The sequence below is a fragment of the Mesoplodon mirus genome (assembly GCF_964341445.2).
Source record: "Mesoplodon mirus genome assembly, chromosome: 2".
NCBI lineage: Eukaryota > Metazoa > Chordata > Mammalia > Artiodactyla > Ziphiidae > Mesoplodon > Mesoplodon mirus.
Window position 1 is genome coordinate 88,140,436 of NC_138977.1, and position 23,942 is coordinate 88,164,377.

A 23,942-nucleotide genomic window follows, 5' to 3' on the forward strand; every position below is an offset into this window, starting at 1 on the left:
TAACAAATTGAAGGATAAAAACCATATGATCATCTCAATAGATGCAGAAGAAGCTTTTTACAAAATTCAACACCATTTATGTTAAAACCCTCCAGAAACTAGGCAAAGAGAGAACTTACCTCAACATAATAAAGGCCATATATGACAAACACACAGCCAACATCGTTCTCAGTGGTGAAAAACTGAAACCATTTCCACTAAGATCAGGAACAAGACAAGGTTGTCCACTCTCACCACTATTATTCAACATAGTTTTGGAAGTTTTAGCTAAACAATCAGAAGAAAAAGAAATAAAAGGAATACAAATCAGAAAAGAAGAAGTAAAGCTGTCGTTGTTTGCAGATGACATGATACTATACATAGAGAATCCTAAACATACTACCAGAAAACTATTAGAGCTAATCAGTGAATTTGGTAGAGTAGCAGGATACAAAATTAATTCACAGAAATCTCTTGCATTCCTATACACGAATGATGAAAAATCTGAAAGAGAAATTGAGGGAACACTCCTATTTACCATTGCAACAAAAAGAATAAAATACCTAGGAATAAATCTGCCTAAGGAGACAAAAGACCTGTATGCAGGAAACTGTAAGACACCGATGAAAGAAATTAAAGATGATACAAATAGATGGAGAGATATACAATGTTCTTGGACTGAAAGAACCAGAATTGTGAAAATGACTATAGTACCCAATGCAATCTACAGAGTCAATGCAATCCCTATCAAACTACCAATGGCATTTTTCACAGAACTAGATCAAAAAACTTCACAGTTTGTATGGAAACACAAAAGACACCAAATAGCCAAAGCAATCTTGAGAAAGAAAAATGGAGCTGGAAGAATCAGGCTCCGTGACTACAGACTATACTACAAAGCAACAGTAATCAAGACAGTATGATACTTGCACAAAAACAGAAATATAGATCAATGGAACAGGATAGAAAGCCCAGAGATAAACCCACAGACATATGGTCACATTATCTTTGATAAAGGAGGCAAGAATATACAATGGAGAAAAGACAGCCTCTTCAGTAAGTGGAGCTGGGAAAACTGGACAGCTACATGTAAAAGAATGAAGTTAGAACACTCCCTAACACACAAAAATAAACTCAAAGTGGATTAAAGACCTAAATGTAAGACCAGACACTATAAAACTCCTAGAGGAAAACATAGGCAGAACACTCTATGACATAAATCACAGCAAGATCCTTTTTGACCCACCTCCTAGAGAAATGGAAATAAAAATAAAAATAAACAAAAATGGACTTAATGAAACATAAAATCTTTTGCACAGCAAAAGAAACCATATACAAGAAGAAAAGACAACCCTCAGAGTGGGAGAAAATATTTGCAAATGAAGCAACTGAAAAAGGATTAATCTCCAAAATATACAAGCAACTCATGCAGCTCAATATCAAAAAAACAAAAAACCCAGTCCAAAAATGGGCAGAAGACCTAAATAGACATTTCTCCAAAGAAGATATACAGATTCCCAACAAACACAGGAAAGGATGCTCAACATCACTAATCATTAGAGAAATGCAAATCAAAACTACAATGAGGTATCACCTCACACCAGTCAGAATGGCCATCATCAAAGCATCTACAAAGAATAAATGCTGGAGAGAGTGTGGAGAAAAGGGAACCCTCTTGCACTGTTGGTGGGAATGTAAATTGATACTGTCACTATGGAGAACAGTATGGAAGTTCCTTAAAAAACTAAAATACAACTACCATATGACCCAGCAATCCCACCACTGGGCATATACCCTGAGAAAACCATAATTCATAAAGAGTCATGTACCACAGTGTTCATTACAGCACTATTTACAATAGCCAAGACATGGAAGCAACCTAAGTGTCCATCGACAGATGAATAGATAAAGAAGATGTGGCACATATATACAATGGAATATTACTCAGCCATAAAAAGAGAAGAAATTGAGTTATTTATAGTGAAGTGGAAGGACCTAGAGTCTGTCATGCAGAGTGAAGTAAGTCAGAAAGAGAAAAACCAATACTGTATGCTATCACGTATATATGGAATCTAAAAAAAAACCAAAAAAAATGGTTCTGAAAACCTAGAGCAGGGCAGGAATAAAGACGCAGACATGGAGAATAGACTTGAGGACACAGGGAGGAGGAGTGGTAAGCTGGGACAAAGTGAGAGAGCAACATTGACATATATACACTACCAAATGTAAAATACATAGCTAGTAGGAAGCAGCCGCATAGCACAGGGAAATCAGCTGCGGGCTGCGTGACCACTAAAAGGGGTGGGATAGGGAGGGTGGGAGGGAGACTCAAGAGGTAGGGGATATGGGGATATATGTATGCATATAGCTGATCCACTTTGTTATACAGTAGAAGCTAACACAACATTGTAAAGCAATCATACTCCAATAAAGGTGTTATAAAAAAATAATCCAAAACATGAAAAATCTATATATTCATGTAAGTGTTTATTAGCTTTCATTTAAACTAATAAAATTGAAAACCACTTAAATGTCCAGGATAAAGTATATTGTTTCACACTGAAAGATTTGCAATCCTGATTATTATATATTAAGATTCAAAGGGAAGAAGAGAAAACCCTAAACATGGTTACAAGCATGCAAAAAATCCCACAGCCACTGGGGAGGGGGGTTGAAAATAAATATACCACAATGCTGTTAGTAGTCATATTAGAAGTAATATTTCCCCACTAATTTCAGAATATTTTTTAATGTGTTATTTGTTTAAAAAGGAAGAGGATGATGTCCCAAGCCCCGCTTTTATTCTCATGGGGAGCTGGAAATTTGCACAATTTATACTACTGCCTTACTTGTATTTGTTTGGGTTTTTTTTTGTTTTTTTTTTTTTTTGCTTTGTTTTGTTTCCCTACATAAAGCCATTGTCCTAAGACAATGCAGTATTTTAATGCTCTATCACTCTAGAATCTTATTTCACTCCTTCAGGAATACCATTTCAAGATTACTCTGATTACCCCTCAGTAAATGTGTCACCTCTTTATTCTGAGAGAACTCACCATGTGGCAACGCAACAGAGCAGTTTTGCAACTAAGCCAAAAACAAAATGAATAGCTGTGAAAGAAGATCCATATCTTTGCTTTGTCTCCTAATTCTGAGTTCTTATTTAACTATCCTGCACTTACCAAGTCATGGCATTCCATCAGAAGTAAACATTTTCTTTGAATTTGAATTTTACTATCATTTCTAAGTCCATTTCGCTTGTTTACGGGCTTATTATTATTATTTTAATTCCTCACAGTTTGTCTACTACAGAAATTGCTGATGATCAAGATAATGGTAATAAAGATGCTCTGATTTAGAAGGGGTGGCCTTGGTTTTTCTGTCACCTAACACATATCTCAGCTAACTATTCCTAGGAAACATTAAGCATGGTAGAAATTTAACACATGTTCTTATACTCCACAGGTATATGAATATAGTGATATTGGGGAAAATAGTCTATTTTGAACTCAGTGAGACATAAACATAACTGAGATTAGCACTGGGTCCTTGACAAGGGTCTATTAATTACTATTGCCCTGTGAGTACTTTTTGTGGTTGTTGTTCCCCTTCCCCAGGCTGCTCTGATTTATGAACAGCTTTTCATATTCACAAAGTGGTTCATGAATCACTCTCGTCCAACAGAAATGAATAAAAATGAGCCCATTTACACAACATTTGGTATGTAGCTAATTACCTGAAAATGACGGCTTGGGATTGCACTGAGAAGAGTGTCATTAACATTCAGCCCAAAGAGTACAAAACAGCGGGAGAAAAGAAAGTAGAATCAAAAAATAAAAATATAAGAGGAGCAAAAAGAATGCTATTTATTCAGTGTAGATTTTTGTTAAAGCATCACCAAAGAATACCTTCTGATGTCACCCAACAGAGGAATGATCAAGCAAAAAGCAGCAAATGAAATGGTTAAATACAATGTAATTTCAACTTTATTAAACAATATACTTAGAAGAAAGGAAGTTAATAATCAGATTGTGGTGATGAGATTATGGATCATTTATTCTATCTATAATTTTCTGTATTTCTCAGGTGTTTTACTATGACCCTGCATTAATCTTACACTTGTATTAGTAATCTTACATGTAAATATGTATTTAGAAGCATATAGTTTAAAAATAATAATAGCTATAGTTAATTGAGAGACTATTATGTACCAAACATTGTAACTTGTATGTGCATATTATAACCCTCTTCTTCTTGCCTGTTCTACCCTGTATCCACCTGCAGAATACCTCTGTTCATGGAATACAACAAACTTAAGTTAAGGCATCCAAAAACGAACCAGACACACCAATCAAATAAGTGTAAGATTGAACTCTCTCCCTCCTGAGTGATTGTCATGTTTTCTTGATAATGTAAACATTTCTCTAATGTGAGATATTTGTGTTTCTAGAAAAATGGCAAAGCTAGTAGTCCCAAATGAGAGATAAGCATATCCTCCCTGGTTATTTCTTTAAACCAGTAGACAATGGCTCTATCTTCTATCTTCTGCTACCTGACAGTACTAAAAAACAAACAACAAAACAAAACAAAAATTATGACAGCAGGAAGGTACAGTTGGATTTTTTTAGCTGTTGTAACCTCCATGCTTATAGTATTACCTGATTCCTAATAAGTCCTCTATCATGTTTCTTTGTTTTTTGGGGGTTTTTTGTTTTTTTTGCGGTATGCGGGGCTCTCACTGCTGTGGCCTCTCCCGTTGCAGAGCACAGGCTCTGGACGCGCAGGCCCAGCGACCACGACCCATGGGCCCAGCCACTCCGCCGCACACGGGATCCTCCCGGACCGGGGCACGAACCTGCGCCCCCCGCATCGGCAGGCGGACTCCCAACCACTAAGCCACCAGGGAAGCCCCTATCATGTTTATACTCATTATTGAGTTGCTAAAGGATGTCCTAAATTATTGATAACTAAATGAACACCAAAAACTCATAGTAAGGGCAACTCTTAGTTGTTCAATCTGTTTTGCTGCTTGTGGGAGAAATTTTACTGAACCAGTTGTTCTCTGCTTAGATTTATCTGACCTGAATATAATAACTGGAAAGATAATAAACCTTAGCTCCTGAGTCTAGCATATCTGAATTTGAACCTCATTTACAGACTATAAAAACTTGGAAACTTTTTCTAGCCTCATCAGATGTCAGTTTCCTTATCTTTGAAATGGGCATAAAAATGGCATCAACATAATAAAGCTTTTGTAAATAATAAATTAAATAATACATGTATGGTAGTCAGACTAATGGCCCTCTAAAAATGTCCACGTCTTAATTCTCAGGACCTGTAAATATGTTTCCTTAGGTGTCAACAGGGACTGTGCAGATGAGATTAATGTAAGGATTTTTACTTTTTACTTTTTTTTTTTTTTTTTTTTCTTTCTTTTTGCGGTATGCGGGCCTCTCACTGTTGTGGCCTCCCCCGTTGCGGAGCACAGGCTCCGGACGCGCAGGCCCAGCGGCCATGGCTCACGGGCCCAGCCGCTCCGCGGCATATGGGATCCTCCCAGACCGGGGCACGAACCCGTATCCCCTGCATCGGCAGGCGGACTCTCAACCACTGCGCCACCAGGGAGGCCCCTAATGTAAGGATTTTGAAATGAGATTATCCTGGATTATCTGGGGTGGGCCCAGTGTAATCACAAGGCTTCTTATACAAGGAAGGCAGGAGGGTCAGAGGGTGAGGAGATGTGAGGACAGAAGCAGACATTGGAATGATGGAGAAAGATAGAGGAAGGGAGCATGAGCCAAGGAATGCAAAGCAGCCTCTAGAAGCTGGAAAAGGCAAGGAAATAGATTCTCCCGTAGAGCCTCCAAAAGGAACACAGCCCTATTGAAACCTTGATTTTAGAACTTCAGACCTCCAGGACAGTAAGAGAATAAATTTGTGTTGCTTTAAGCCACTAAATTTGTGGTAACTTGTTACAAGAGCAATAGGTAACCAATACAGTATATATGGTGCTTAGCACTGTGCCCGTCATATAGGATTCTAACATAATATTAGCTAAGATCACTCTGCCCCTTAAGATCTAGGTAAGAGTAGCTTAAACACACAACCATTATTTGTGGGAGTCCAACACCTTCCCCAGGGTTGCTGAGGCTTCCCAAAGGGCTTCATGATTTGGCCGTCTCTGGCTTTGAAGTTCAGGTTTTGCTGAATTGGTTTAATTTATAGACTACTGTTCCATGAATGCTGTCACGATATGGAATTCAGCCACTTTACAAGAATAAAAATAAAACATTTGCATAAGGATTTACTGGGGTGGGGCTGCTGGGGAGAGAACATGGTTTAGGTAAATAAAGAAAAATTTATTATAAGAGCAATGTAAAAATCTTAAAATTGAATACCATTCTTCAAAATGTTTTGCTACTCCATCATTTTGCTTCCCCACACCTAATTCCTCTTAAATCCACAGCATTTTATCTCCTTTTGTCTCTTTATCATTTATGTCTCATGCTCTCAAGATTTCACCTTCTAATACTAAGGTATTTTCCTAAACATAGTAGCTTACCTAAAATAAAATTTGGTACCACCTGTGAAGATGATACATATTCTTTTCACCACTCAGTAAGCGTTAGCTAAGGAAAAAAATCTATATACTCATTGGTCATGACTTAGGCTAACCCATCCTTCATCTTTCATTGGTTTCTTTGGATGATGTCTCTAACATGGATTAAGGGTACAGCCTAGAGGCCAAAGGAAGCCATGGGACATTCTTCAAACAAACTTAAAGTGATACTGATGTCAATCTTATACTGCTACTCACTATCAATCTCACCAATCTTAGGAGTGTGATTAGGATATAGCATTTTCAGGCTTTTTTCCTCTCTCCTTTCTCATATTCTTTTTATATAGATTCTATTAAATTGTACGGCTATGCTCTACAGAGATCACATTAAAAATTAGAGCTCATCCCTATAATATTGAAGATTATAGGAAAATCTCAACCATACATACATAATTCATTCAAGTCCCCATTCTTATTTGCAAAGTGCACACTCCATATGTATATATGTGTGCGTGCATGCATGTGTGTGTATGTGTGTGTGTGTTTGTGTTTGTAGCTAGGTTTTAAGCTACTTAAGGGCCAGGACTTCCTGGATGTGTCTTATCAGCAATGAGAGTCATGCTACCCTTAGACATCAAATACACATGAGTTGTGATTACAGTGACTCAGGGTCAGTGACCACGCAGCATACACCTTAATACAAAAATACTACAGCGACATGATTTCCGTTCATTCCAAAGTATCATGGGACCATAGTTTCTAACTAACAGCCTATTACAGTGTTCTGACCTAGCCTTCAAAATGTCAATAAATTGGATGATAATGTAAGGTATTCTAAATGTCTTTGAAAGAAGACATGACTGTTACACTGTCATGAATCCGTACCTCTGGGAAGTCTGAGTTCAGAAAAACAGTCAGTTAATACTTTTGCCTTTTGCTGGTTCTACTCTATTATACTTTCATTTGCTCTCAGCCAATAATCATATTTTCACACACAGAATGAATGACTGGAGTGTGAACAGTTAAAAACAAAATTCAAAAAAATGCTTCAGTCTCGAAGCCCTCAACCTATCCAGTTTTGTGATCTTTGGCATCTTTGACTCCATAGAAGATTTTGAATATCAGGCTGCTTTAGCCATGATGTGAGAACATTCCCATGAAGATGTGTTAATTAGTTGTAGAGGTGACTAACCGCTGCTGGGCAATTGCATTAGGCAAGGCAAACAAATGGAATACAGAAAGCAGTCATTCTTCGAGATGTTCATTGTTGCTTCACACCCAGAAGACAAGAGCTGGACAGCACTCTGCCCAGGGACATCTCTCTTTTTCTTGATGCACCTGGGAATTCTTGCTGAGTAATTTTTCTCACAAAGAGCTCAGGATACTCAACTCACTCATACATATTACAAAATCTAGAAATGCCAAACTCTTAAATTAACAGAGACTGACATTCTGTTGCATAAATTTCTATGGGCCACATCATGAATTTATGAGTACCTACTTGTAGAGGGGTCCCTGTCTGAGTGAGTCTCAATGATCCCTCTTTTCTTAGATGAGAGACCCTTTCAGGTCCCTGGTGACCATATTTGTATGTGTGTAGCTTTCCTTCCAGCCCTTAATAAATAATTTGGGGAGTGTTAACACCTAATCCAAGTTGAGCCAATGAAATCCTCTTGAGGATTCAAAATTTGGAAAAGATAGATCCCAAGAAGGAAGTTGTTTCACTAATGTCAGTGCTCTACAGAGAAAGTCAGGCACTTCCTGCAGCTCAAGTCCCAAGTTTCCTCTCTTTCTGTGTTGTGATGACTCAACTCTCTTTGGCATCTTAATGGGATTTGGGGCAGGAGAAGTGAACTCACACAGGCCATCATTGTTGAAAAATCATCAGGTCATGGGCAAGCTTCTGGTGTGATGTGTAGTTTCCCAAGGTGATATAAATTAAATTTCTCATATTTATTGATTGCCGAATAGATCGATCATGATAGATAGCAATAGTCAATTCAGTTATGCTTTCCAAAAGGTGTTTTTTTACCACTCACAGCTGTAGTACCCAAATACCTGAGACACGTTATTCATTTTACAATGTTTTGTTGACTTTTCAAATTGCATTGTAAAAACTCCAGAGCCTTATACTGTGTGAATCAGTGATTCAGCATGTCCTGCTTTTCATATGATGTGGTTAACTAACCAGATGACATGTGTCTAAAAATGATGTCAATTAAATGAGGAAAGCTGACCAGTGGAGCTCAAATGATGTTATCAAGTATCCCAAAAGCTCTTTAACAATTCCACACATATCTTATTTCAATTTTATTTTTAAATATTATATTTATTTTTAAACTATAAGCATGTACACTGTAATGTGTCCTATGCCACATTTTTTTTTTTTTTTTTTTTTTTTTTTTTTTTTTTGCGGTACTCGGGCCTCTCACTGTTGTGGCCTCTCCCACTGCGTAGCACAGGCTCCGGATGCGCAGGCTCAGCGGCCATGGCTCACGGGCCCAGCCGCTCCACGGCATGTGGGATCCTCCCAGGCCGGGGCACGAACCTGCGTCTCCTGCATCGGCAGGTGGACTCTCAACCACTGCGCCACCAGGGAAGCCCGCCACATTTTTTTTTAACATCTTTATTGGAGTATAATTGCTTTACAATGGTGTGTTAGTTTCTGCTTTATAACGAAGTGAATCAGCTATATGCATATGTATATCCCCATATCTCCTCCCTCTTACGTCTCCTCCCACCCTCCCTATCCCACCCCTCTAGGTTGTCACAAAGCACCCAGCTGATCTCCCTGTGTTATGTGGCTGCTTCCCACTAGCTATTTTACATTTGGTAGTGTATATGTGTCCATGCCACTCTTTCACTTCATCCCAGCTTACCCTTCCCCCTCCCCGTGTCCTCAAGTCCATTCTCTATGTCTACATATTTATTCCTGTCCTGACCCTAGGTTCTTCAGAACCTTTTTTTTTTTAAGATTCCATATATATGTGTTAGCATACGGTATTTGTTTTTCTCTTTCTGATGAGGTAGAGGGACCTAGAGCCTACGCCACATTTTAGTGCATTCAAGACCATGATAATATTAACTTGTGCTGCCAGGTTAGCTTATGCGGAGCATGGAACACCAAGTAAAGCTTCCTTTTATCCACTGCTAAGTACCTACTAGAGACCAACCACCTATTAATGTATCTGAACCATCTGCAAAGGTGCCATTGATAATAGCATCAGTTACAAAGCAGACGGGTAATATTCCCCCCTAATTCAGGGTAGCCCATGCCTGGTCATATAAGATTTTAGAAGCAAGTGTTTCCATGTTTGTTAGGATTTTCTCAATGCCATACAAATAAAATATAACACAAAAATAATTGGTGCTGAGGGAGATTTAAGACCATAATTCTCATCATAATTCCTGCTTTCAAATGTGTGTGCTCATTAAAATGGATGTCAACATTTGAACTTATATGGCAAATCTATATTAACAACATATGTCTTTCACTTATTTCATTTGTATTTTATATGTTGAGGTTCTCTATAAGATTTCATCTTATTACAGTTTTCCTCAGAGGAAAAATGTTTGAAAGCACCATTTTAGCAGTGTTTTTCAATCATAGCACTACTGACATTTTGGAACAGATAATTCTTAATTGTTGGGTGCTGTCCCAGGCACTGTAGGATGTTTAGCAGCATCCCTGGCCTCCACCCACTAGATGCCCAGTATCCACCCTCCACCCCCAGCCTGATGATCAAAACTGTCTCCAGATATTGTCAAATGTTCCCTGTTGGTAAAAATTATCCCTGGTTGAAAAGAATTGGCTACTTCATAAGATCATAAGGATGGCCACACTTCAGTAATTCCTAGAGAATATTCACATCTTCACAATTTTTTATTCATAAACAGCTATTAAACAAAGAATATAGTAGAGAGATGATTTTTAAAGCATTTTTAAATATTTATTGTGTTGTCTTATTGAGTGTGTTTGAAACACTTTGCAGACCATAAAAAGAATGTGGTGGAATTATAATCCTTTTATGTCCTAAATTCTGGAATACAGCCAGTCTTCAAAGTTTTTGTAAAACACTTAAAAAAATTTTTAATTAAACTTTAAAATTCCTTTTGCTCTTGCCTAATGCTCAAATCAACCTGATTAATTGACCAGCATCCTGTCTAAGAAAGGGTTCAAAGAGAATCTTCACTTTTATCTTTCATAAAGAAAGCCATAGAGAAATTGGGAAGGTCTAGGGTTATTCTTAGTAATGTTTTTAGGAAGAAGGTGCCTGTCAGGTTAACACAAATGACCAAAACAATAACTTTCCTTGACAGCCTCAAAAAACAAAGGTATGAAAAGAATTTTGTCAAATTTACATACACTGTTGATGAGGGTGTAAACTGGCTCAACCTCTATGAACAGCAATGTGGTAAAATTTTAAATGCATATACCTTTTTTCTATCAACAATTCCCTTTCTAGAAATAGCCAGTCAACGTAGTCAGATATTGTAGAGTGTACCAGTATATTCAGAGCATCTTTATTTGTAAAAGTAAAAGATATGAAATAACATAAATGCCCCCTACACGGTGATTAGGAAAATAAATTATGGCATTTCCATACAACTCAATACTCTGTAGTAAATTTTTTTTTACAAATAGCTTATTATTTACTAATATAGAACCAAATCCAAGATGCACTGTCAATGAAAACAAGCTAGGTTCAGAACAGGGTATTATGCAGTAGTCTTCTTAAGAAGTTCACCCATAAGAAGATATAGCTGGGCTTCTGTTTGCATTCAGAGTATGTATGGAAATTTTCCAATGTTGTAGCTCCTGGGGCTTAAGGTAGAAAGGAAGCTTATTATTAAATTTGAATTTTGAATTTTTTGAATTGTGATTATACATTACTTTGTGAAAAGGGACCATGTAAATAGTTTTTTTAAGAAAAGTATTTTGTCAATTCCAGCGTGATATCAAATGTTTGTATGAGTGGACGAGCCATATGAATTTAAATTACTCTCAGACACCACAGTCCAGAAAACCAGCCCAGGCACGAGAAAACGGAGGGATAGTGGAAACCCAGGTAGGATATATAGAGTCAGGATCCTTGGGTTTGCATAGATACATAAGCTAAACTGGAGTTGGTAAATATGGTGTAAACACTGATCCTAGGATAATGTTTCTTTACTGGTTATATGCTATCTACTGAATATAGGTAGACCAGGGTCTCAGAGGTGAATCTGACAAAACTCCCTAATAGTGGGGAGTGTGAGGCATCAAAAGCCATGAAGGATGAATTTTGTTGTTGTTGTTGCTTTTGTTGTTTTATCATTAGGTTGTAGCAGGAGAGGAAGGTGGGCTTTGACACATAACATAGATGTTCTCCTCCTCATAAAGCCAGACTTGCTGCAGATACCGGCAAAGACATTGCTAGGAGGCTAGTAAATAAAGGAAGGGCCTGGGATAATAATAGCTATAATAATAGCTATTATTTGTGGGACACTTACTAAGTATGAAGCACTGGGCTCAGGGCTTTGCATATATTATCTCTTTTAATCCTCACAGCCATTCTATGCAGTCAGTGTTTTGATTGATAAGGGGACTGAGACTCCTGGAGATAAATTAACTAGCTCAACCTCACACCGCTAGTGAGCAGCAAAGAAAGACTCAAATTCAATCTGCCTGCTTTCAAAAATTTTAATCACAAAACTTTGATGCCAACTGGTAGGCATGATTCAGGGCTGGAAAGCCTGGAAATGAAAGTCGTCGTCATTATGATGTTGTCTTTTCTCTCTCTCACCCTGACAGGATCACAACCACAGCTGCGTGTATGATGGATCTACGAAGATACCCTCTGGATGAACAAAACTGCACCCTGGAGATTGAAAGTTGTGAGTTACTTGGACAGGGGAACAAAAAAGAGAGATGTTTGCTTGACCCAATTAAATTCCACCTTGTACTGAGTAATTGATACCGGGATATTTTTAGCTACAATACCCTGCCAACTTTTCAAAGGGTTCACAGTAGCACTTTCCTCTGTATTGGAGGCTTAAGGTTCATTTCAATGCAATTATCTTTTTGAACCATTAAGGAAAGTCCACTTATTTTAGCTGGACAATTTATAAACTCATGCCTTCTCCTTCTCAGAATCAAATTTCTCCTAAGACCTTCCAATACCCAAGCTGCGTTAATAAGAGAGCAAAAATATTTCAACGTGAAAAGACTTTGTGAGATTGTTTTTGGCTCTATAGTATGTCCGCCTGAAGGACTGTAAATTGTTGTCTTTTAGAAAAACACTATGGTAAAGTCTTGTGTGCAATTGTTTTTCTTCATAGGAAGAACAAGATGATAAATGGTATTCATGAGGCTTGTGGTTTAGCTTTGTCCTCTTGAGCTGTTTTTTCATTGATTGCTTTCTTAACAATTAGAATATTTTAGTCACTAAGTTTTAATCTGATTGATTATCTTGGTTTCATTGTTTCTCAGCCATCAATATGCAGACATTTGATCCCATTTATTGTGAATACCAGGCCAAGGCTATTTCCTGGTTTTCAGGGGCACAGAAAATGCAATAGGTAATTAAGAGCATTGCAATACCACTTAATGTAATGTGAGAATAGACAGATACTTAGATCATTTAAAATGCTTTCCAGATCTAAACATCAAAATGGTAAAGAAAAATGGGGAAACTCCAGGTGATCCTCTAATATTATTAAACAATAAATGTATTCCCCATTGTCTGATTATTAAGTAATTACATTCATTTTCTAGTTTTACTGAATACAGACATAGAAATAGATAAAGATGCTTATGTAGATATATAGATTCAGACCTAGACATTAATCTAGTACCACTAGAACCTGGAACTCATAATATTCATGAGCTATTCTTTAAGTAATATTCTAATTTTAAAATGTATTATATAAATAGGTTGGCTGAAAGTTATTAATATATGAAAGTATTAATGGTGACTTTTGGTTTAAATGCCAGTGACAACCAAATTCAAACTATAGGAATGAAATATAAACCCAGTCATTTATTACTGGTTAATAATATTTTATAAATAAGACAGAACTTCATCTAAGCAAGTAAATCATTAGCCTTTGAAACTGACATGGAAAGAGAAGGATGCTTATTCATATAAGTTACCTTTTACCCTTGACCTGTCTTCCACTGATTCTGATTTTTTACCTTTGCTTATGCCGGAAGGATATGACAGTCTGTCAAAATTCCAAGATCTTATGTTTACATCATTCACTTGAAGAATGACTTTTGATGAGTACTTGAATTGATTCTGTGCATAAATTACAAGTGCTAAAATTATCAACATTTTCTCCCAAAATGCATATTTTATTTTATAATGCATAGTCTTCCTATTATTATAGGTTTACATTTTTCTTTAAAAGGCAATTTTCTTTATTCATATTAGAAAATAGATGACTTTTAGGTCCATTTATCATATCATACAATGACCAAAACTATAAATGAGGCAGAATTAAACATAACTTTTGCGGAGCAGGGATGAGGGGTGACAAAACAATCAGAGAGTCCAAAGTCATCATAAGATATGGTGTCAGGCAATAAGTAGTGACCCAGGCATATGATAATCATTGAGGCAATTCAGTAAGATGCAATCAGTTATCTGGGCAGATGGATGAGGCATGGTACCTGGGACCCTAAGATCAGTTAATATATAGGACTGTAGGCAGACAGTGACCATCATAAAGTGATCCAACAGTAGATCACCGAACTCTAGTCCCTAAAGATGTTTACCTAAAGCAAAGCAGAAACTCAGGCCTGCAAGAATTTGTGTAATGAGGAGTGTATGAAGACAGGAACTTGGGGGAAAGGGAAAAAACAGGGAACTGGCTTCTATTTGCCAGACAAAAGCTAGGCATTAATATAACACCTCTGTAACAGAAGTCTTTCTAACAACATTTGAGAGATAATGTTTCTGAGGCTCAGAGAAGTAAAATAACTTACCCAGGGCAACAAGGCAAGGATAGTGGTAAAGTGAGGATCCAAGCCCAGGTAATATATTCTCTATAATAGAATCCTGTAATCAACCGCTGAGCAAGGAAGCAGAACGTCAGTGATTAGAAGTATAACACCAATCAGAACAACTCCCAGCTAGATTGAGGATGCTGAATCTACCAAAGACTGGTCTATATTTCCTAAAATTATCCCCGATAAAGGTTAGAGTCGATCCCAGAAGCTGAAGCAGAATTTAGCTCTTAGGGCAAGGGTCAAATGATTGCAACTGTGGATAAAGGGTAGTCTGTGGATGCAGGAAAACAAGTAGTCCTGATTCCATTGACGTTACCAAAAAAAAAAAATTTTAAGCCTCAAATGACAACATTGCTTAGCTCTAATACTTTCCTTAAGATGTATCCCTTCTTAACAATAGATAAACCAATGTAAAGAGATCTTAAATCTTAAGGGTAATAACTTCAAATGACAAAGTAACATATGGCAATTATATGGAGTCCAAATGAGCTTTGCTTATTCCTGCCTAAGTACATAATCGATATGCTGCTAAGTGTTAATAAATACTGAATCTGTTATCCATCTATTTTTTAACTCTTCAAGAAAAAACATGTGTTACATTATTTGCTGAAACAGATCTCCCTGAATTGCCATTTTATGAAGACAATAACTGAGCTTTAAAGTGATTACAAATGAGTGGTTCTAGTGTCAGTTGGGGAAAAGGAATGATAAAGTAGACATTTCACCAATATAAGATTGAACCAAACATACTTTTGTAACCAATACGGTAGAAACTTTACCTACCTTACAAAATTTACTAGTTTGTATTCTCTTCCATTACAATCCCAAGGATGGGGAAATGTTTTCCTTGGTCAGGTCCTTTGAGAAATATTAAAGATGTTTTGCCTTTCTTTAACGTCATCTAATCTAGTAAAATTAGGAAGGCCATAAAGCCTTGTTAAATTGAAAATTTCCTTGAACTTGGAGCACATTAATAGCTTCATAGCCCTAGGATGCTATAAAATGAGTTAATGGTACATGGAAAAAAATCAATCAAGGAATTTAGTATTAAGAGGATTTGGAATTTGAAATCAATAAAGCTATCACATAAAGGTTTGATAGCCACAAGCCTCATGGACATATAGAAAGGCTTTGGGACAACAATCATGGAGGAGTCTAATGCCTCTTCCTATATATTTTCTGCAGGAACTATTGAAGAAAATCTCAACCCTAATCTTACCCTCACTGTCAGCAGATAGTGCCACCTCTCAGTACCTCCCCCACCCCCCCCAAAAAATAGAATCCACTTCAGTTCTGAAATCTCTCAGCAGTCTCACCCATCTTCTTCTAAATGCCCTTACATCCTCACCATTCTAAGTTAGCCCCCTGTATTTAAGAGGAAGGGGTGCTCCTCTTCCTTTTATAAGCTGACCTTGACCCCCTTCTTCCTCCTCTGGTAATTGATTTTCTCAAATTCACACACACCTACACCCCTGATATTTCAGATCCTCAGTCTCACCCTCTCTGCTACCTCTTTTTTCACAGCCTAAAAACAAGCTGAAAACTCCCCTCATCACAAAACACCTCTACTCTACCCTCCCACCTCCCCTTCAGCTTTTCCTAATCTCTCTACTTCCTTTTTCTCAAAACTACTTGAGATAATGGTATATATCTGTTGTCTGTGGCCTCAACTTCCCCTCAACCCACTGTAATCTGGACCCTGCCTACCCATCTCCCAAGTCCACTGACACTGTTCTCAGAAAGGTCACAAAGGATCTCTCTTTACATAACATCTTTATTCCAATGATCTCCAAATGTATAGCTCCAGCTCAGATCTCTTTTAAGCTCCAGATTGATGTACATCACACTTTTCTTGGCATATCTATTTTGATGTTTCAAAAGCATCTTAAACTTAATTTTCTCAAAACTTATTATCAATTTTCCCTCACAAGTGTGTTTCCTTTCCAGCTTCCTTAATCTCACTATCCAGCCAGAATCCTAGGATTCTTCCTCTCCCTCACCCTCCTCCCATCCAATCTATTGTCAAGTACCATCCATTCTACTTGCCAGATATTTAGCAAAGCCTTTCACTTCTCTCCAGCCCACTGCCACCAATCTTCTCCAAACCACCATGAATTCTTGCCTGAATCATTATAGCAGTCTTGCTATTGGTCCTCTTATTTTTTCCCTTGACTCCCTCCAACTTATTTTCTACCCAGTAGCCAGAGTCGTCTTTGCAAGATGTCAATTGGATCATATTATTCTGTGCTTTAAAATACTCAAAGACTTCTCATTGCACCAGGAAAATTCTCCACACTTCCTAATTTGACTTACAAGCTTCTGAGTGACTTTCTCAATATCTCCATTCTCATCTGAAACCATCTTTCCCTTGCTTACTGCACTGAATTCCAGCACCACAGGTTGTTTCTTGCAGACCGATCTTTCTTTTACCTCATTATCTTCACCATCTTGTTCTTTCTGGTTAAAATGCTTTTCCCCGTGATGGTTCTTTTGGCTTTTTCTCATCTTTCAGTTCTCATTTAAGATGCCACCTCCAACAAAAGGCTTTCCTGAGAATCCAACCTTAATTAGTGAACACCCAGTATTCTCTTTCAAAATTCTGTTACTTTCCCATATAGCACTTAGTACTGTTTGTTTGCTTCTGTGTTTATTGTTTCTTCCCTCTCTGGATTAGAAACTCCATGAAGGAAAGGATCATTGTTTTGTTCACAACACAATAATTAAAACCCAGCCTAGTACCTGACAATAAATATCTGTGAAGTGAGTGTATGCTAAATTTCTTGGCTCCAAATTTTTGAGTCTTTTCAATTTTGAAAGATAAGCCTACTCTTAATTTTTTTCAGATAAGATTTAAGGAAGGTATTTTTTGACTTGCAGTAAAATATTCTTTCATTTATACAATTTTATATTCATGCTTTAAGACCATCTCAAAAATTTAAGATTGTAATGTTCAGCCAAGAGCCAGATAGGGGAAAGCCTAACATTTTAATTATTTTAGGAACTTTCAAAGGCTTGTAAACGTGATAAACCACCACTATGGTCTTTTTGCTTCACTTCAGTCATGAACTGTCTACATCCCTCCCACCTGAACCACAACCAATTTATCAAAAAAAGGTAACATTTAGTGATACCTGGTTGTTTTTATACTTGTTTCTTATTTTACAAAATGGCTTGGAAACTTTTAACTTGGGCATTGTCTTAATGTATTCAGTTTAATGAAGCATCTATTCAATCCATCTCTTAGTCTCAGAATATTGTCATTGTATTGATTTCAACGTCTTGGTAGTAGCAACATCTACACAGAATGTCAACCCATAGTCATGTTTATTTCCAAAATAATTTTTTTCCTTGTCCACAAAAATAGCAAGTGATAAGAAAAACGTGTCTAATAAAATGACCTAACTTAACTGTGGAAAATTCCCTGAGAAAACATGAGGTTTACAGAGTTGAAATCCTAAGTTTTCATTATATAATATGTTACATTAACACCTGGAAATAACATTAAGTATAGTGTCCAGACATGAGGCAGGAACAGTTCTACAAAAGCCTGCTCTTGTAAAGTCACACGTGGAGAATTGTTCCCAGTTCTTAATGCCATATTAAGATAATTTCCTTCAGAGGAGGAGACCAAGATATTTGGGAAGAAAATTTTAGGGAGGCATAATAGCCATTTCTGAATGTTTAAATGCTATCAGAGAAGAGAAATCTTATGTTTGGTGTTTCCCAGGGTATTAATCAGGATTCTCCAGAGAAACAGAACCAATGGGATGTATACAGATAGAGAGAACAAGATTTATTATAAGGAATTGGCTCATGCAGTGATGGAAGCAGATAAGTCCCAAAATCTGCAGGGTGAGTCAGCAAACTAAAGAGTTCATTGTATAGTTCCAGTCTGAAGGCTAGCAGCCTTGAGACCCAGGAGGAGCCCATACTTAACAATTGAGTCTGAAAGCAGGAAAAGACTGATTGTCCCAGTGCAAAGATAGGCCGGAGGAAATCTCTCTTACTCTGTAGAAGGTCAGTCATTTTGTTCTAATTCAGGCCTTCAAGTGATTGGATGAGGCACACCCACATTAGGGAGGGCAGTCTACTCAGTGTAGCAATTTAAACGCTAAGCTCATCCAAAAACACCCTCATAGGAATACACAGAATAATGTTTGACCAAATATCTGGGCGCCGTGTGGCCCAGTCAAGTTGACACATAAAATTAAGCATAACACCCAGAGTGCTAGATTTGAACCCATTCAATTCAAATAGCATTTTTTAAGTGGTGACCACAAGCCACTCTGTGTGCAAATAAGTAAGTGCTGGTGATACAGCAGCAACCGAGCAGACAGGTGGCAGAAGTAGCGGGAAGGTAGATGTAGAATTGAAAAAAATACTATCCAATGAGCAGAAGGGCCCATTCATGAAGAACCCCCCCTTAAGAAAGACTTCCCCACCAACAGAGACACTTCAATTAATTGGAAATGGCCACCTACCAGTTTTAATGTAGAAAACATCCTTATTGAGAGGGCTGTTAATTATATAACCTTAAAGATCTCTTTCAGCCCCAAAATCTAGCACTCTGGGAGTTTGTTCAATTTAGTTACATTACCAGTAAATTACTTTATGTGCTTGCCTAAGATATTGGTTATAAAGTAATCCTGATTTATAAAGGATATTAGAACATTTTAAAAAGTTATGAATACATGAACATAAATACTCACAAGAAAAATATGAAATGTAGGACAATTATAAGCAAAGCCTTTGAATCATTCTTACTTTATTGCTGCCTTCCAAATCATCAATTCTGATCTGAAATAACTTAAAAATAGCATCTACAACATGCTGCACACTTTCTATTCATGGATACTAAACACCAAAAATAACAGAAGTAAATTGAACTTCATGAATGATTCATGGCTTCCCTTGCGTCTCCATTGTCAAGGAAATTAGCAGCATTGGATATCTCCTTAGATAAATTTGATTCTGCCATATTCAGTAGACTACTTAATGAAAATGAATATTTCACATTTATGTTCATAGAATTGTTAATGAATTTTAGTGCCCATAGCTTTTTTGTTGATCAGAGGGGTGGATGTAGGGAAGACAGGAATCTTTTCTGAATTAATTTATTGCTTTTTCCAGGCTGCTTTTTTGAAACTGTGGGAAAGCAGTCTTTCTGAAAAGTCTCTGATCTTTTAAAGTTAGAAAATAAAAGCCAGTGTGGGAATGGAGTTCCATTTATTAAAATTAGTTTCATAATCAACTTGTCTATAAAGTTAGCCATTTAGCTGTTCACTTCTACCCTATCGACAGTTTAAGTTTAGTTTCCATGTATGGATAAGTGGCTATGTAGATGGATGAGGAGATCTCTGATTTACAGATTTAGATTTCTGGAAATTTCTTCTCTTCTTGATGCTCTAATGGATGACCATTTTGCTACTAGCTTCCTAAGAGGAAGTGAAAATAAAGGGTATTGTTTTGTCTAAAGGTTTTAGGTATTAACCAAACACTTAAAGACACAATTTTGAATGGAACTTTGATGTTCTAGAACTGGACACCCTTGTTAAACTGAGGGCTTTGTTTCATTTAGGATCCTAACTTGATAATAACGACTGCTAATATTTATTTATTTATTTGTTTTTGTTGTTTTGTTTTGTTTGTTTGTTTGTTTTGCGGTACACGGGCCTCTCACTGCTGTGGTCTCTCCCATTGAGGAGCACAGTCTCCGGACGCGCAGGCTCAGCAGCCATGGCTCACGGGCCCAGCCGCTCCGCGGCATGTGGGATCTTCCCGGACCAGGGCACGAACCCGTGTCCCCTGCATCTGCAGGTGGACTCTCAACCACTGCGCCACCAGGGAAGCCCGACTGCTAATATTTATTGACTATATATTATGGGCCAGGCACTTAACAAAAATTTCCTATTGAACATTCACCAGAACCCTATTGTTTTACTCCATTTTACAGAGAAGGAAATCAAAGCACCAAGGCAGTTACTTGCCCAGGTCACAAAACTGTAGTGGTCCAAAAGGGATTTGAACTCAAGCAATCTGACTTGAACGATTTACTCCCCCTTCATACTGTCCTCAGAAAACTCCTTTCTAGCTTCCCCATTGTGTGGGAGTTGGGTGGTTTGGGGGTATGCTCTATCTGAATGCAAAGCAGACACCTGAAAACAAAGCAGGTTTTAATTGGTCCTTCTCTCTACTGAATCAGTCTCAATTCGGCTCCTACATGGGCATTTATTGTCTGACATTCTTGCCAACAAAACTGAACGTTGATATAACTTAGAAAACTTTTATTTTACCAGGTCACTTCTACAATTGCAACAGATCATACAATGGTCAGAAAACCTTCTTCTAAATGGCTAGAGATATGCATCCCTAAATCGTTTTAGTACAGTGTTAGGCTTAACTGATTGCAATGGCGCTGTAGTTTCAAAGTCCATCCATTACTCATAATTGTGGTTCATGAACATCTATAACCTTGACAATGGACATATTCCTGAGAGGTCTTGACTTGGTTTGTTCTGTGAACCACACCCATATAGGATCCATATAATTAATACAGATAATTTAGTTTTCATTTCAGTGTCAATTTCCATTTAAACTGCTTTTTTCTTATCTTTAAGATCAAAGATTTTAAAAGGGAGATTTTTAAAAAATATTGATATCATGACCCCACCCTAGACCAATAACATCAGAATTTGTAGAAGATGAGCCCTTTGGCAAGCACTTTTTTAAGCTCTCCAGGTGATTTTAATATGCAGCCATGTATGACTGCCACTGCTCTAAGGCTGTCATGCTTTAAATTTTTGCTTTTCAATTTTTCACCATCCCTTCTAATAGACCCAGCTCTCTAAATGGGAAACAGAATGGAAACATAGAAATGAAAGAAGAAAGTACAGCAAAGAACAGAAAATAGCACAATTTCTTTCAAAGAAAAAAAAAATCACTGAAATGATCAAAGGAAAAAAATTTAAACTATTCTGCCCTTTATCCCCTCTGGCAGAAGGCTCCATTGTTTTTCTTCTTTAAAGGTGCATGTCTTGACATAAATAAGTAGACCAAGGGACCCTGCCTTTTATTGGAATTAAGTGCTTCAATCAGATTTTCAAATCCATGTAATGAGTCAAGTTGTTACAAGATGCTACTCTATTTTAAAAGCCCTGATATATATATACCATATATTGGTATGAATGCACTCAGTGAAACTTTAATTTGTATTATTATGCTATGGTAAATGGAGTTATCTACTTGGGAAAGAGAGGCATGGGCATCAGCTGTTTTTGTAACATTATAATGTTAAAAAAAATTAGTTAACAATTTACTCCTGAATGAATACATAGCAACAGGCTTTACAGGAATAGTTTTTTGTTTGTTTCTGTTTTATATTTTACTTTATTTTTTTAATTGAATGAAAGATTCTTTAAATTCTATAGTGCTTTACAGTTTTCAGAAGTTTCACGTACATGACTTCATGTAATCGCATAATAACCCTTCCCCCCCCACCCCTATGTTGCCCCTCCCCCTTCCCTCTCCCCACTGGTCACCACTAGTTTGTTCTCTGTATCTGTGAGTCTGCTTCTTTTCTGTCTTATTCACTAGTTTGTTGTAATTTTTTAGATTCCACATGTAAGTGATATTATACAGTATTTTTTACAGGAATAGTTTTATCAAACCAAAATTGAGCAAGGTCCATTTCTTTCAACCATAAAAAACGAAACAATGATTTCTGTGTACATCTTCATCTTCCACACCCTGTCTCATAGGCACTGACTGTCCTCATTTGGTTGTGTGAAAAGAGCAGATTTGTTGAAGAACTCCCACAAGCTGACTGCATTGATTCCAAATAGATTGTATTCCCAGGACTTAGATTACGTAGACTTACAATTCAGACAAATTTCACTGAGTAGAGCCAAAGGGTCACCTGCTCTTACCTTAAAAACTGTCAGAGTGGGAACCCATCACTTGTCTGATATGTTCCCTGAGGTGCTTGTCAAACATTCATGTGCTTACAGGGATCTTGTTAAGATGCATTCTGGTTTAATGAGCTTGGGCTGGGGCCTGAGGGTCTGCATTTCTAACATATACCCAGGTTATGCTGGTGCTATTAGCCTAGGGACCACACTTTGATTAGTAAGAATCTGGAGTAAGTTAAAAAAAGAAAAAACAAAAAACCCTGTCTCACCTGTGCTCCTCCTCAATCTGCTTTCCCAGCCTGTTTGCTTCCTACTGAGATTTAAATAATTAGCCGTTGTCACAGTGGTTGCTCAGCACTTGATTCAAAAGAGTTTTGAGTTTTAAATTAACTGAGGCAGAAAAGTCATTTTAAGATGACCTGAATAATTCCCAAACACTGAAATCTGAACAGCTTAGATACTGTTAAGCACCCTGGGCGTGTAACATTCCTGGCTTACTCTTTAATATATGGAAGATTCCCAGCTATAGTAGGTCATTAGTACTCTTAAGCCCACACTAAAAATAATATTTGGTTGAATATTTTGTACTTAGAAAGGATTTAATTTTAATGAAGGAAAAAATAATAAATAATATTCTATTTGATTTTCTTTTTTAAAATTTTTATTGGAATATAGTTGCTTTACAATGTTGTGTTAGTTTCTACTGTACAGCAAAGTGAATCAGTTACACGTATATATATATCCCCTCTTTTTTGAATTTCCTTCCCATTTAGGTCACCACAGAGCATTGAGTAGAGTTCCCTGGGCTATACAGTAGGTTCTCATTAGTTATCTATTTTATACATAGTAACAATAATGTATATCTGTCAATCCCAATCTCCCAATTCATCCCACCACCACCCCTTTCCCCCTTGGTATCCATACATTTGATTTTCATGTCTCCAAACTAGAGCTTTTAGTGGAAGGAGCATAGAGTTATACCTTCACTATCTAGAGATCTGGGATTTAACGAGTCATTGTGAAGAACTCAAGTTTGCTAGACTTTAACTATTTTGATGCAAATCTTTCTCAATAGAGAACTCTAAAAATCATTTATTCTTTTCTGATGATTCAGCATCATAATTGTGATCATTTTTCATGATGTGATGAAGCTCTAGCTTCATCTGAAGCAGAGGGAGGTATAAGGACTTGTACTCTGATCCTCATGGTGACCTTAATTTAAGACCTACTTTTTTAAGAGTCTTCCTTGGTGGAGTGGTGAAGGCCCCTTTCTACATAATTAATGTGTCAATAAAAGAAATGTCCATCTCTAGTCAATTAGGCATATTTCTATAACAACAAAAAAAAAAGACATTTTCCTGGCAGAGTTTTCATTTTAAGTAACATAGTCTCTTCATTAGGGATCAGTAACAGCTCTTCACGAATCATTCATTTCAACATCTCAGCCATTGTCCAGGTCCTCAGTGTCACATTTTCATCACCTTCTTCCATCCTTACTGCCATGGTG

At 37.2% G+C, this 23,942-nt stretch overlaps 1 protein-coding gene across 1 annotated transcript in view; it reads left to right on the forward strand.

The window, feature by feature from the left end:
- Positions 1 to 23,942, forward strand: part of GABRB1 (gamma-aminobutyric acid type A receptor subunit beta1) — a gene marked incomplete at both ends in the record, with an annotated part of 392,836 nt that overhangs the window by 294,410 nt on the left and 74,484 nt on the right. The window contains one exon of the mRNA XM_082611043.1: positions 12,330 to 12,412. Coding sequence (XP_082467169.1) covers positions 12,330 to 12,412 — 83 coding nt within the window. The remainder of the gene's footprint in view (positions 1 to 12,329; positions 12,413 to 23,942) is intronic.